This window comes from Babjeviella inositovora (assembly GCF_001661335.1).
Source record: "Babjeviella inositovora NRRL Y-12698 unplaced genomic scaffold BABINscaffold_1, whole genome shotgun sequence".
NCBI lineage: Eukaryota > Fungi > Ascomycota > Pichiomycetes > Serinales > Babjeviella > Babjeviella inositovora.
This window is the reverse complement of record NW_017566838.1, coordinates 62559-76289: the sequence shown is the minus strand read 5'-3', so window position 1 is coordinate 76289 and position 13731 is coordinate 62559. Positions and strand designations below refer to the sequence as shown.

The following is a 13731-nucleotide window of genomic DNA, read 5'->3' as shown; positions in this document are numbered from 1 at the left end:
GATAAGCGTGGCGCGGTAGTAATATTTGCCACCCAGATGTAGACCCCAACCTTAATGCTTGCGTGATCTTTAGGTTTTCGACAATTGAGCACGTGATGCTATATACAGAGCGATGCTCCACACCCTGGTGTGAAAAAACTGGTCTCGCAAGAAAAAGCAGTCACACGATTACTGCATTCAGCGTGAAACTGGTCTACACACGTCTTTCTCTGCCCTAGAATGTTTGTTTCTCGCCACCCTATGCATTCCGGCACAGAGGCTTCGGAAAATTTTCACTCTCGTGGTGGCGAGAAAGCCCAAGGTGGGTCACACCCACACTGGCTGACAAATTCTGCCTAGTGAGGGCGGCAAGTGAGAATTACTCAGCGGTGTGGCATAGTGCGCATTGTACAAAACAGTTTTTGGTATAAAGCGTTTAATAGCTCCCTCCTGTTTTCTGACTCCTCGTTAGACCAATCTATACATTACTCCAAAATGGCTAGAAGACCTGCTCGTTGTTACAGATACTGTAAGAACAAACCTTTCCCAAAGTCCAGATACAACAGAGGTGTCCCAGACTCCAAGATCAGAATTTATGATTTAGGTAGAAAGAAGGCGTCTGTCGACGATTTCCCATTGTGTATCCACTTGGTCTCCAACGAGTTGGAACAGTTGTCCTCTGAAGCTTTGGAAGCTGCCCGTATTTGTGCCAACAAGTACATGACCAAGGTTTCTGGTCGTGACGCTTTCCACTTGAGAGTCAGAGTCCACCCGTTCCACGTCTTGAGAATCAACAAGATGTTGTCTTGTGCCGGTGCCGATAGATTGCAACAGGGTATGAGAGGTGCTTGGGGTAAGCCACACGGTTTGGCCGCTCGTGTCAACATTGGTCAAATCATCATGTCTGTCAGAACCAAGGATTCCAACAAGGCTGTCTGTATTGAAGGTCTTAGAAGAGCCAGATACAAGTTCCCAGGTCAGCAGAGAATCATTCTTTCCAAGAAGTGGGGTTTCACCAACTTGGACAGAGATGACTACGTTGTCAAGAGAAACGCTGGTGAAGTCAAGGATGACGGTGCTTTCGTTAAGTTCTTGTCTAAGAAGGGTAACTTGGAATACAACATGAAGGAGTTCCCAACTTTCTTCTTGCAAGACCAGGAAGCTTAAACTTCTTAAAGATTTTTAACTATATAGTATATACCAAAATTTCTTTTAGTTGTTTAATTTTATACACAACTTAGTATCCATCTACTGCGCGTAGAAGTCGTATCGTGTGTTAAGTGCAAGTTTTCTTAGAACTCGAAGACTTGTGTAGATATAGTATAGTTTGACATCCCCATATCAATGTAGGTTTTGGCACGAATCCATTCAACGCGTTGCACATTGTACGGGGCTGCGTCATATACTGTGATTAATTCTCATAATATAGCCGGATTTTATTCGCCTTGAATAAAATAAAATAAAGCAAGGGCCAATTGAGCATGCACAATATGCTATACTGCGTCCCAAGCCTTTGTGGCGGTCTGTAATTCACCCTCGGAAGCGTCGTATACTCAAGTCGGTGTGTCAAAATAACTCCTCCCTGACAAACTTAGACCGCTACCTTCGGTGATAACAAGAGCTGGCCTAAGACCTTTAACTAGAGCCACAGATCTGATAAGGTAAGTCGCTTAAATGGCTCTCCAGTTATTATCCAGGATCCCATAGCTAAATCGATATCGCCGGTAACGGAAAAGAGCATGTTCCCTGCGAGAACGATCGGCGATCTTGTCTTTATCTCCATAATCCACCCTTTTTTTCTTGTCTCTAGATATTTCTACTGATTGAGTAACTCAGTGGTGGTTTATTGAAAGTATGAATTAGGAAAAAAGCATGTAGATGAAACCGTTGAAAGTGTGTCGTGTCGGGGTATGTTCAGGTACAAATCAGAGATAAGACCCAATCTACTCCGCCTTTAACTCTTACTTCACTCCTCTTATGAATTAGCTCCGATCCCAATACGGATCTTGTATTTATTATATAAGCTGCATGTATAAACTCCAGAAATCAAGGTATTGCCGCTCTCATTTATATCCATGACTTATGCATCGGCATTGCTGTCTTTACGATACCCGTGGTTCCATACCATTTCTGTCTGCACTCGAACTACGTACTTGCATCGCGATCTCACCAGCTTCAATTCACTGATTATGGCTTTACTCAAGCAGTTTAAGATACTGAGATCTCTACTTGGGATCCCCTTCACTATTATTACATGTTTGACATCTCTCGAGTTCATGCTACGCACTCACTCTCGCACTCGCAGCCTTTCTCCGCTTAATCACATACGCCAAGTACTTCGCACTGTGTCCTAACCCCACCCCGTCGGCAAACCCAGCTCCCGGTGCCTCCACATACTCGTCGTGCTCCCTGTCCTGTGACCGTCTCTTCATGCGCTCATCGTTCGCTTCCTCTCCAGCAGCCACACTGACACCCTGCTTCGCAACCCTGTTAACAAAACAGTTCTCAAACACGTCGTTGTGGTGGGTGTGGACGCGTGCAGCCACCTTGACGGGCGGGCCGCGGAGCCAGATCAGTGAGGGCGCGGAACTGGTGTCGAACATAGCGCCCATAACCCGGCGGTGGCTGTTAACCGCATCCATCACGCGCACGTCGCCCAAAAGCCCCGTTAACGTGTCCTGGACGGCTGGCAACGTGTAGGCATTTGTCAGAGACGGCATAGTATAAGCGGTGGTGGCATGGTGTATGGACAGATTCGTCTTGTACAGCGGTGAGGCGAGCCCATAAGGCGCCGGAGCCTTCACGGGCGTGCGTTTCATGCCCGGGGAGATGGCGGCCAAGCCGTTCATGGCACTGTTGGCGACACTAGCGTTGGTGATCAAGGGCCCAGTCTTGTATGGCCCAAGCGGCAGGCCGACGCTAGGCGAGTTCAAACGCTGCTTCTCCTTCGCCTTGGCAGACGACGAGTACTCGCCTAAGGTGTCATCACCGGTGAACGGCGGTCTCAAGTAAACGCCACCAATGACTGGCGGAGCATTAGGATACCCGATGACCGGCTCGGGCATGGGCATATCCTCGGTGGCAGTGGCAGGCAACAAGTGCTTGAGCGGTGAGTCGAACTTAGGCATCTTGCGCAAGCCGCCTGGCAACGGCACGATGGGGTCCTCTACGTGGCGCACCTCGTCCGGGAGGCACGCCTTCCACGTGCGGATTTTGTTGAACTCCTTGTTGGAGTCATTAAAGCGGAACTCACAGATGAACAACGGCCCCGCAAGTTGGAACGCGGGGTCCCCGCGCTGGAAGCGCGTGAAGAACGCCACATAACAGTGCCCGCGAATCTCCTCCGCGAGGTGGTCACGGTACTGGCCTGTCTTGAACACCTCGTTCTCATAGAAGAGTCGGTCGAAGCGATGCACCGTCTGCTCGGGACGGTAGTACCAACACACGTTGACCCAGCGCTTGCCGTCTTGTGTCTGCCACAAGCGGAACACCTGGCCGACGGTGGGTTTTGTCACGTCGTTCGGGTTGTTGAGCAACACCCAGTCACCGATCTGGTACGTCTGACCATCCACGTCCAACAGGTCCAAAGGGATGCGCATTCCCTGCTGTGGATCCATGTACGCAGAGTCCGGCTTGGCCATCTCGGCCGCCAAAATCTCCTGGAAGTTGGAGTCCAAGCGCACCGCATCTTGGTACACCGGGTTCTGCGGGTCATAGAAGAATGTGGCATTGGCCACAATAAGCTGCAAGTCCCGCACAAATGCATCCACGTCCGCATACTTGCGCTGTCTGATCTTCATCTTGATAGTGTCGAACGAGGTGGGCATGTTAACGGCCGCGTAGTACTCTGGAAAGTCCTCGCGCGACGGAAGGCGGTCGAACGTGAGATAGAGATCGCGCCCGGACGCGGCCTTGACCTTCTTCAAGTTGCGCAACACGTTCTTGATGCGCTGTTCGTGTGGGCGGTCGATGACCGGCGGACGGCCGCGCTTGACCCACGCATCGAAGTTGGTATTCTTGGGGAATGTGGCAGCCCCGTATGGCGCAGGCGTGGAGTCGCGTGTGGAAAGCGGCGTGCCCGCGACCGCGCTAACAGTCGCGCTCGGCGCAACGTACTCCTCCTCGTACTCAGAGTTATTGTCGACATCCTCAGCCTCGTACTCAGGTTCCTCGTACCCTGCCACGTCGTCCAACGGACCTAAGTCCGGGTAGAAGACCTGGTATGCGCCGTCGTGGTTGAGCTGCGGGTCGCTGTTGATCGTGGGAATCACCTCGTTGCGGAGGTAGTCGTCGATGACCTCGGCGTCAGAGTAGATCCACGAGTCCTTCTCGTTAAAGAAACGTGCGTTCCACGTAATCTGTGCCAACTCGTTAACAAAGCCCTGTGGGTTGAGGTACCGCTTGTTGTTCAAGTTGACGCGGATGAGGTGGAGCGACTGCGGCTTCCTGATCACCTTGTAGTACTCCGTCAACAGGCGCGGCGGCAACTTATGGAACGCATCCGACACCGCGTGGCCGTCTGCAGAGTCAGTCATCTCGTAGAGCTTCTCGAAGAGCGGTCTCAACCGCTCGGCCACCACTTGCTGGTTGAATCTAAATGGCATGAGCAAACGTGAAATGGTGTGAAACGTGAGCAAAGTCGGAGATAAAAGTTTTGAGCAATTGAAACCGGTGACAAGATATAAATGCGTATAATTGTGAAACAATTATGGATTTCCAGCTGATTTATCGTCTACCACGGATGTGTTACAAGATGGAAGAAAACGCGGTTCGGAGCGGCTAATTCGCACGATTTGTTTTCAGTTTGCAAAAGCCCGCGCGTAGGATTTGGCGGCGCACGTCCAGCCTGTATATAACTTGGCGCAATGATTACAGGGCCACTATCGATACCTACGTTATAGCAGCTATTTTGCACTTTCACATCATTACCTCCTCTGATCAGATCTGCTTAGATACCATATTCATACACTATACAACCCCCATGCTCACCGATATAGACTCGTTCCATGAATACCTCCGAACGTGCAAGAATATCGTTGCGCTAGGTACGCCTATCTCTCGCCTCAGCTCTACTCGATACTAACCCCGCAGTTGGCGCCGGTCTATCGGTCAAGTCGGGCCTCCCGACGCACCGTGCGTCAAATGAAAAGTGGAAAAACTTCCAGATGATCGATTTGGCGACCCCAGAGGCGTTCCAGATCGATCCAGGCTTGGTGTGGCAATTCTACACCCACAAGCGGTATCAGGCGTTGGAGGCTGTTCCCAATAACGGCCACCGCGCTCTAGCGAAGCTAGCACAGAGGTCTGCCCCCATTTTCTCTAACCACCTGAACCCTTTTTTCAAGCATTCCAGCCGCGGTGCCACGCCCAACGACAGCCCTAGGGCGTCCCAGGGGCCAGAGGACCCCAGGTTCCGGTTCCTAACCTTGACCCAGAACGTGGATGGCTTGCACCAGCGCGCGAGCCATCCAGCCGACCACTTGGTGGAACTCCATGGGTCACTCTTCACCTTGCGGTGTACCTCTTTCATGTGCACGTACCGTGAAGACTGTAACTATGTCCATCCGTTGACCCCCGCGTTGCGCGACAACGATGTGGAAACGCCGCCTAGCCGCAAGCGAAAGCTTTCAGGAGAGGCTTCTGTCGATAAGACACCGACAGCGGAGGCTATCCCCACGCTTCTCTCGCCCGTATTTCAGCCAGTGCAGCAGCTCGAGGAGGCACAGCTTCCTCACTGCCCCGAGTGCCACGAGGGCTTGTTGCGCCCAGGCGTTGTGTGGTTCGGGGAGTCGTTGCTCTTCAAGGCCATAGATACGGTCGACCGTTTCATGACGAGTGCTAAGGTGGACTTGATTTTGGTTATCGGCACGTCCGGTGCCGTCTGGCCCGGCGTTGGCTATGTCGAACGCGTCAAGCTCCAGGGCGGGAAAGTGGCGGTCTTTAATGTTGAAACTGTGAGCGAAGGCGACTGGTTTTTTCAGGGCGACGCGGGGGACATGTTGTGCGAGGCATTGAAGCCCCTAATTGAATGACAAAGCCCGATAGAGGGAGGAAATTGGGGGCGGAAAAATGAAATGGAGAAAGAGACGTGGAGAAATAGAAAAGAGATATAGAGAATTAGAGAAGAGATGGGGAACTAAGGATAGGAAAGCTGTTACAGAAAATACCCAGTTGATTATTGACTGAAGTTTGGCTCAACCTTAAAGCCAAGATGCATACTCAGACCACGGTGATGACTAAACTATAGAGTGTTCCATACTTATAGAACGGCACTTGAGATTCCTGAAAGATAAAGCGCTAATGCACATTTAAGATTAGTTTAAAAATATGGATGGTGGTAGCATGGGGTAGTGTTCCTCAGTGAGAGGGGATATAGACGGTATGTTTCGAGTGAAATACTGGTGATGGCCATATGAATGGTCCATATCAAGGGTTTTTCCCGCGTATCGGATAGGCAATCCTTTAACAAGTTCATGAAGACATTGGGATACCTCCGTGAGCAAGTAATCGGAGAGAGCTATAAAAAAATCTGTGATAAAACTATTTGCTTTAGATTTCCCAGAGATACGATCTACAAAGGCTACCTTTTAAGCCTGATAATTCGTTGGGAATTGTAACATAACCCTGTACACCGGCGCTATATAACTGTTCATTCATTGAGAAAGGCACCTTGGTATTCTTTGTCATAGCGTAACCTGGTTGCATTTGAGTCTTGCCCAGCACATATAGACTCTCCACACAATCATTAGTAGTTCTACGCTGTCTGCTTTTACTAAAGCGAAAAACCTCGCTATACTCCTATTAGAATCTCTCGTAAAGTCAGTAAACTGATATGAATTATGCGTGTCCACTCTGGGACTTGTTTCCGTTTTTCGAAATAAGCTTAGTTTGTGATGTATTATCTTTAAAGAAACTGCGGGGCTATGAGAAATCGGTTCATTTTTATTAGTGCCAATCAATAGAATAAAAGATTTGGGGGGTATGAATAGTCCAACGACTTTGTTCAGGCTTAGGCTATCAAAGTGTTCCATATGTACCCCACACCAAGCGCCACAACCAAAGTTGCAGCTTTTACGAGCAAAGTTTCATCCAAAGCCCCTCCGTGAATATCCACTACCGTAGCCTACGCATTTTCAACCGGTGATCTAGCACGTATGTATTCACCTTGTCGCCATCTGTAAGAAAACAAACTGAGTAAGCGATTTCTAGCCTGCATTGCTCTTGCCTCAATCACACAAAAGCTAGAACTAGAAAGAGAATCATCACCATCCAGCCCACACTCCTAGCCATTCGGAATTTCCTGAAAGGGCCCAGTCTTCCCTCTGGTGTAATATATCAATGTTTTTGTTCAATTTGGCATTCGTTCTTGCCATCGTTATTCTATTCAATAGCACTTCGTGGTTATATTATTTTTTGGATATATACCCAAGTTCGCGAAGGCTACACACATTCAGATTAGAGAGTCTATAATGTTATCTTTTCATGCTAATAGATGATATGACATGTATATCCTAGGACCCCTATAAAACATTCTGTCTATCTCGAATCGCAAAGCTTGTCCCACGTCTGTGTGCAGTGTGTCGGATAAGCCATGTGTTTGAGCCAGGGTAGCAACGAACGTGTAATCTCGAAAAAGAAACGGAGCGTCACGGATCACGACCCCGCATCTACTCCATGGAGTTCACGTATCCTCATCAACCATAGCTCGTGCAGGACATCCAGGAATACACTAGCGGGAACTTTAGGATTTAACATCCTATGAGACTCTTTCAAATTTTCTGGAGATAAGCGCTATATAAAAATGGCTGTTGATAAATGGAGCTCACGAGCTACACTTCTGATGCCTATGAAGGGTTTCTGCCAAATAACCTGAGTTTCCCCGTATTAGGCTCATTTTACGACCCCGCCCGCAGAGAAGCGCGTGCATTCCGTATCATATAGAAAGGAAACCTTAAGCCGTATATGCAGAGTGACTAGCTTAATGGTCACCGCCAAGTGCAGGACGCTAGCCATCTAGTGGGGGGGCATGTCAAAAAAAAAAACTTTGGCCATAGTTTGGACATTCTAGCTGTCTGTACTTAAACTCTCTAGTCCCCATTTCACCAGCGCGCTATCTAGGATCTGTAAAACCACGCCCAGAAATCTAGTTTACTTGCTAAAGTACACACGTTAATCTCCATCTGGCGCACTTTCTCTATAACTGCATCCACTGGCCCTTGCAACTCGAAATATTGCGATCTACATTTTATTTTGAATTTGCCAACTGCGTAATACCGTGTTGTCCGTAGTTCACCCCTGACCTTCTCCTAAAGCTCAGTTCCGTTCGCGAATACTTTTACTCGCGCGTAACTGCCGCCGCCTCCTGCAAAACCCCCTTCAAGCTGTCCACCCAATTCTCCCCTCTCTCCAACACACGTACAGACGGTGTTCACGACTCTACCCTTTTCTACTCATCGGAAATCTCGCACACTTCTACTGACGAACCGGAGGAATTCATCGATACTAAAACCTCCAGCCTTCTCCCCCTCTTCGAGCACTTGCCAATCTACGGCAAGGCCTCCTTACCTGTTATCACCGTCCAGCACATCGAGAAATCTGTCGAAGCCGAAGCACCACTTTCCAAGCTCCCATCGTTAGACCCCCCAAGTAAGAAAAAAAACTTCACCGCTGCGTTGAGTTTGTTCAAGAAAATCGTCAACCAGTCCTCCACTAAGTCCTCCGACCCCGGCAAAAAAAAAATCAAGTCCGTCGAGCAAGAACGTAAGATGAGGCAAAAGGCCCAAGACAAGTTCATCAGCGACATGAGTCAGCCAAAGAACAGAAACAGTACGTATCTTTATTAACCTACCGCAAACAATGAATGTGAGCCACGAAGGGTATTAGCAACGAGTTTACGGGCGTTCTCTTATGTGTCGGCCTTTGGTGTGCACGCACCAGCTGACTCTCTCCCCATGGAGTTGCCTCTGCGCTATTATCCTGCATTTACTTTTTCGCACTCGCTCGCCCGCGAAATCTCCATGATTTTCGCTCGCTCCCACTGTCGTCCGTGTCGATCGTATGTTGTTACTATAGCGCGCATGACCCTCTTACCTGCTCAGAGAAAGCATTGTTGCTTTCTTTTTTTGGCTCTCTGTCTCTCACCCTGGCTGCAACTGGTTGATTGCTATTCTTTCAACTATCTCACAAACCTGATCGGTCTTGTTTTAATGAGGAACGACAGGAACTAAGAGCTATTGCACCATACAGACTACGGACGAACGGACGAACAACACGGCCCATTTTTTTTTCAGCTTTGGCTCATCAGCGCCCTTACATTCATTGCATACTCTCCACCCGGCGATCAGAACTATACTAACATCCAATGTCAGAAGTCATCACCGAACAGGTCCAAGATGGTCACAATGGCGAGTCCTCCACCATCACATACACACAATGCCAAATGGTCGGTCACGGCTCCTTCGGGGTCGTCTTCCAAACCAAAGTTCAACCGTTGGATGAAACCTGCGCCATCAAGCGTGTGCTCCAAGACAAACGTTTCAAGAACAGAGAGTTGCAGATCATGAAGTTGGTGCACCACCGAAACATTGTCGATTTGAAATACTACTTCTACAACAACAATGAACAAGATGAGTTGTATTTGAACTTGATTTTGGAGTTTGTTCCGGAGACATTATACAGAGCTTCGTCGTACTTTGTCACCAGAAAGGCCACGTTACCGCACTTTGAAATCAAGTTGTACACCTACCAGATGTTGAGGGCGTTGAACTACATCCATCTGCAAGGGATCTGCCACAGAGATATCAAGCCACAAAACTTGTTGATCGATCCGCAGTCTGGCGTCTTGAAGTTGTGTGACTTCGGCTCGGCCAAGATCTTGAACCCCCTGGAGCCAAATGTCTCGTACATTTGCTCTCGTTACTACCGTGCTCCAGAGTTGATTTTCGGGGCCACAAATTACACCACCCAGATTGACGTGTGGCTGGCTGGTTGTGTCATGGCCGAATTAATCTTGGGCCAACCTTTGTTTCCTGGTGAAAGTGGGATTGACCAACTTGTCGAAATCATCAAGATTTTGGGAACCCCTCTGAGAGACGAGATCAGAACCATGAATCCGAACTACATGGAACACAAGTTCCCACAGATCAAAGCCATCCCATTAGTCAAGGTGTTCAAGAAGTGCTCGAGTGAGTGCATCGACTTGTTGAACGTCATCTTGAAGTACTCTCCATTGGAGAGAATCACCGCTGTGGAATCTTTGGCCCACCCATACTTTGATGAGTTGAGATCCAACGCTCAGTTGGCCTATCCTGAATCCAGACATGTGTCGCCATCCTCAAATCAAGATAATCCACAACCACAACCACAGTTTGGAGACATGAAACCAGTCCCAGAATTGTTCGATTTTGATAGACGCGAGTTATCCATCAACCCGCAGTTGAACTCTAGGTTTGTCCCGGCTTTTGCTATTGACAGATTAAAGGGCTTGGATGAAGGTGAGGGGTACACCTTGGAGCACGGGTTACGGCCTATTCCAGCAAACGAAATGATTGTTACTTTAGAGTAGGTCCGGCCCCTGGTGTTTACTTGCATATTAATGTTCTCTGATTTTCTTCCCGCTGTATACCGTGACATGCAACGCTTTCGCTCTTTTCTAGGTAACTTTTCGTCCTTTTTTTACACTTTTATTGTTTCCGCTTTGTCTAATGAACTTCATGAACATGGTTATAATTGCTCGATGTTTAGGGAACCCTATAGTCTGTGGGTACGGTTTCATGCCTGTTGGGCGATTATCTATTCATTAATCGTAAAACCTGTACACCTTTCGCGAAAGTACATATCTAAGTCTTTCTGGTTTTCTTAAAGTACTCGGTAACTCTGGAAGAGTCACCGTCGTAGAACAAACCTTCCATCCTCTCCTTCAATTCATCCCACGATGGACGGTTCTTCTCACCTTGCTCTCTGTCTAAACCTCTAGACAAGATATCTTCGGTTAACCAGTACAATGCCAATGGGTGCAAGGAGGGTACTGCGGTCAACTGCATCCTACCGGTTTCTTGGTCGATGGAGATATTTTCGTACGTCCGCTTATTGTTGTTATCTGTGACGGTAAGCGATTGGCTTACAGTGGAGGCCCCGCTGAAGTCAATGTCATGCAACTGCACATCGTCCAACTTACCACCACCAGAGATGTGGATGATTTTATCAGGCCAATTGCCTAACCCATCAAAGATGTGGGTGGCGTATATTACACAGCAGCCTCTAGTCACACACTCGCTCTTCAAATACTTCAACAACTCGTTACGCACCAAGACATCCAAATCGACGGTAACCTCGTCTAACAACAACAACTTCCAGGGTTGGAGCAAGCCCATGGCCAACTGGACTCTTCTCCTCTCACCGTCACTGACGTTGTTCATCCTCCAGGTGATGTCAATATCCAAGAGTTTAACCAATAAATCTCTTCTTTCGGGGTAATCGTTACCCCCGATAGACGCCAAAAGGACAACCACCGGAATGTCTCTCCGCACAATGGGGTTGGAGGCCCATTCCGTTCCGAGGTAGGTTGTGTGGATAAGGCCATTGTTCCCGTTGCTAGCTCTGAAAGGATCGGAGCCGTTTACAAACACAGAGCCAGCCTTGGTTAAAGTCTTACCGGCTAGGATTTTCAAAAGTGTAGATTTACCGGCCCCGTTTGGACCAATAAGCAAGTTGGATGTTCCCCATGGAATGTCTAAGTTGATGTCGGCAAGACCAACTTTATCAGTCTGAGGAAAGGTATAGGTCAAGTGAGTGGTCTTGATTGCAAGGAGTTCGGTTTCATTCATTTTTGAGGTAAACTGGTGAGAACAGATTGCGGCTATCTTTTGTCGGTGTTTATATCTAGACATTGTCACTTTTTAATCATACAGATTTTTCCGCTACCGGTAGTAAAATAATTCACGTGCAAGCGCGTCATTAGTAAGCACGATCGACCAACCCGAGAGAAAATCTCTATGGTTAAAAAGTGACAGTGTTTAGATATAAAATATTGATATACAGTAGACATATATTCTGAGGTAAATTTAGGTTAAATATATATATATAATGAATATATCTCTATAATACGTGAATTTATTCTAGTAATTGGTTAAATATGCAGAATGGGTATATACATATACTATCACACATAGTTTTAATAAATATAACCATTATTATTTATATAAAAATACTGGTTATATTTCCATGTAATTTTTATTTGATGCATATGAGTACGTCTATTCAAATACTAAATGCCTGTTCCACTGACAGATATATATTTATTTTATAAATAGTATGATATTTATCTATAAAAATATCGATATCGATCAAACATCATGATACAAAAATAACGACAACGGCAGGACTCGAACCTGCGCGGGCAGAGCCCAAAAGATTTCTAATCTTTCGCCTTAACCGCTCGGCCACGTTGCCAATTGATTAGACAATAGACGAATGGTCTTTTCCAAGAGCCACGTACACAACAGATATCTCCGGACGTTTGGGCTAGTTTTAAAAGAGGACAGGACATAAGTATACTATACGCCACTCAAACAGCCAAATGAACCCAAATCGAGTGAAAGAGGATACAAAATTGTAAGGGGTTTGAGTTTTTCGTTATAGATCTGTTGACAACTATAGCAAACCTGAGATCTATACTCTGGCTCGATATCTTCAGGCTCTGGTAAATATGTATACATACCACCCGTCTACAAAAATTCCACTTAATAATTCCCATACAGGAGCTATATGATGTTTCAGCAAGATGCAAAACAAATGTGAATGCCATTACAAGGAAAAAAACTTTTCTATTCGGTCTCCGGCATTTGCTTTTTACTTTCACGCATGAAACAAGCATGAATCTCTCCGGCTTGCTGCACGAAGACAGCTCGCTGCAGGCTGCGCCTTGTTTCAGAACTTTAATGGGCTAGCTTTTGCGCCTTGTTCGGTGTTTCGGGTATTGCTGCAGGTCCGTCTCCACTGAAACAGCAGTATTATACAAATCACCATGGAGAAACCTAGTATTAGAACGGGAAATAGTTCAAATGCTGGTTCTAGGCCCTGCAACTTCAATGGTGTGTCCATGACAACCCTTCCCGGTATAATACATAGTTGAGCTGCGCTAGAAAGAGAGCATTTTTTTCTTCGAATTACAGCCGAAAATGAAGTCTATAAAAATTGACGGACCCCCGCTAAACTGGAATAGAAATTAGACATATGGTCAGATACTAAACTGTTCTCCCACGCTCTCTCTTAGCTTCGATATCCCGCTTGCATCGAGCTCACTTCTCTATAACTTACTCCTTAGAACCGATACCCATTTTCCAATAATACTTAAACCCCAGTTGAAATGAAACTATCTGATATCATCCTTTTATTGGCACCAGCGGCTGCTTTAGCCAATCCGCTTAATCACGTTCATGCTAAGCGTGACGCTCGACCAGTTGTTGTTACCGTTTACGAGACTCAATTGGTAAAGGTTTCCGTTGGCAGCAGTCAAATATTAGAGATGGGCCTTACCTCTCTGTCTTATTTTTCCTCCATGTCAAATGTTTTAAGTTCTACTACTCCAACAACTTTAGTCACTTCAGTCGTAGCAACTGGTTCAAGCATCAAGGCTTCCGACAATTCCTCCACCACTGTTTCTACTGAAACTGGTGTTGCCGCTTATGCTGTCAAGGGTAAGGGTATCACGTACTCTCCGTACGCCGATGACGGTTCCTGTAAGTCTGCCAG

General features: G+C 47.2%; 8 protein-coding genes and 1 non-coding gene across 9 annotated transcripts in view; 6 read left to right on the top strand and 3 right to left on the bottom strand.

Moving 5' to 3' along the window:
• The first annotated feature begins 335 nt into the window (after positions 1-335).
• On the top strand, positions 336-1181 carry RPL10 (60S ribosomal protein uL16). The gene has a single exon (XM_019127307.1). The coding sequence runs from the start codon at positions 475-477 to the stop codon at positions 1144-1146; it is 672 nt and encodes a 223-aa protein (XP_018987521.1). The 5' UTR covers positions 336-474; the 3' UTR covers positions 1147-1181.
• A 788-nt stretch (positions 1182-1969) lies between these two features.
• On the bottom strand, positions 1970-4648 carry BABINDRAFT_158837 (uncharacterized protein). The gene has a single exon (XM_019127306.1). It carries the CDS (start codon positions 4581-4583, stop codon positions 2259-2261), a length of 2325 nt encoding a protein of 774 aa, XP_018987520.1. The 5' UTR covers positions 4584-4648; the 3' UTR covers positions 1970-2258.
• A 231-nt stretch (positions 4649-4879) lies between these two features.
• Positions 4880-6203, top strand: BABINDRAFT_68832 (uncharacterized protein). The gene is made up of 2 exons (XM_019132526.1): positions 4880-5024; positions 5071-6203. Exons 1-2 carry the CDS (start codon positions 4961-4963, stop codon positions 6009-6011), a joined length of 1005 nt encoding a protein of 334 aa, XP_018987519.1. The 5' UTR covers positions 4880-4960; the 3' UTR covers positions 6012-6203.
• A 1591-nt stretch (positions 6204-7794) lies between these two features.
• Positions 7795-8822, top strand: BABINDRAFT_164003 (uncharacterized protein; the record flags this gene model as incomplete). The annotated part of the gene is made up of 2 exons (XM_019130214.1): positions 7795-7860; positions 8268-8822. The coding sequence occupies 2 exons, from the start codon at positions 7795-7797 to the stop codon at positions 8820-8822; spliced, it is 621 nt and encodes a 206-aa protein (XP_018987518.1).
• On the top strand, positions 8631-9433 carry BABINDRAFT_158834 (uncharacterized protein). Its single transcript, XM_019127305.1, has one exon. It carries the CDS (start codon positions 8931-8933, stop codon positions 9204-9206), a length of 276 nt encoding a protein of 91 aa, XP_018987517.1. The 5' UTR covers positions 8631-8930; the 3' UTR covers positions 9207-9433.
• Positions 9341-10543, top strand: RIM11 (serine/threonine protein kinase; the record flags this gene model as incomplete). The annotated part of the gene is made up of 1 exon (XM_019130680.1): positions 9341-10543. The coding sequence occupies one exon, from the start codon at positions 9341-9343 to the stop codon at positions 10541-10543; it is 1203 nt and encodes a 400-aa protein (XP_018987516.1).
• A 274-nt stretch (positions 10544-10817) lies between these two features.
• Positions 10818-11804, bottom strand: CAF16 (putative ATP-binding cassette family ATPase; the record flags this gene model as incomplete). The annotated part of the gene is made up of 2 exons (XM_019131514.1): positions 10818-11022; positions 11059-11804. The coding sequence occupies 2 exons, from the start codon at positions 11802-11804 to the stop codon at positions 10818-10820; spliced, it is 951 nt and encodes a 316-aa protein (XP_018987515.1).
• Positions 11805-12347: 543 nt separating this feature from the next.
• BABINDRAFT_t2 lies at positions 12348-12429 on the bottom strand. The gene has a single exon. It is a non-coding gene; the product is annotated as a tRNA-Ser (tRNA).
• An 823-nt stretch (positions 12430-13252) lies between these two features.
• Positions 13253-13731, top strand: part of BABINDRAFT_173123 (uncharacterized protein) — a gene marked incomplete at its 3' end in the record, with an annotated part of 1242 nt that continues 763 nt past the window's right edge. Inside the window, exon 1 of the mRNA XM_019130939.1 lies at positions 13253-13718. Within this exon, the coding sequence (XP_018987514.1) occupies positions 13346-13718 (373 nt within the window). The 5' untranslated portion in view covers positions 13253-13345. The remainder of the gene's footprint in view (positions 13719-13731) is intronic.

Bases quoted from the DNA above. Each gene is read 5' to 3' on its own strand.
- BABINDRAFT_158834 (XM_019127305.1), top strand. From the start codon at position 8,931: ATGGAGTTGCCTCTGCGCTATTATCCTGCATTTACTTTTTCGCACTCG.
- BABINDRAFT_158837 (XM_019127306.1), bottom strand. From the start codon at position 4,583: ATGCCATTTAGATTCAACCAGCAAGTGGTGGCCGAGCGGTTGAGACCG.
- RPL10 (XM_019127307.1), top strand. From the start codon at position 475: ATGGCTAGAAGACCTGCTCGTTGTTACAGATACTGTAAGAACAAACCT.
- BABINDRAFT_68832 (XM_019132526.1), top strand. From the start codon at position 4,961: ATGCTCACCGATATAGACTCGTTCCATGAATACCTCCGAACGTGCAAG. The intron at 5,025-5,070 runs GTACGCCTATCT...CTAACCCCGCAG, and splicing joins CAAGAATATCGTTGCGCTAG to TTGGCGCCGGTCTATCGGTC.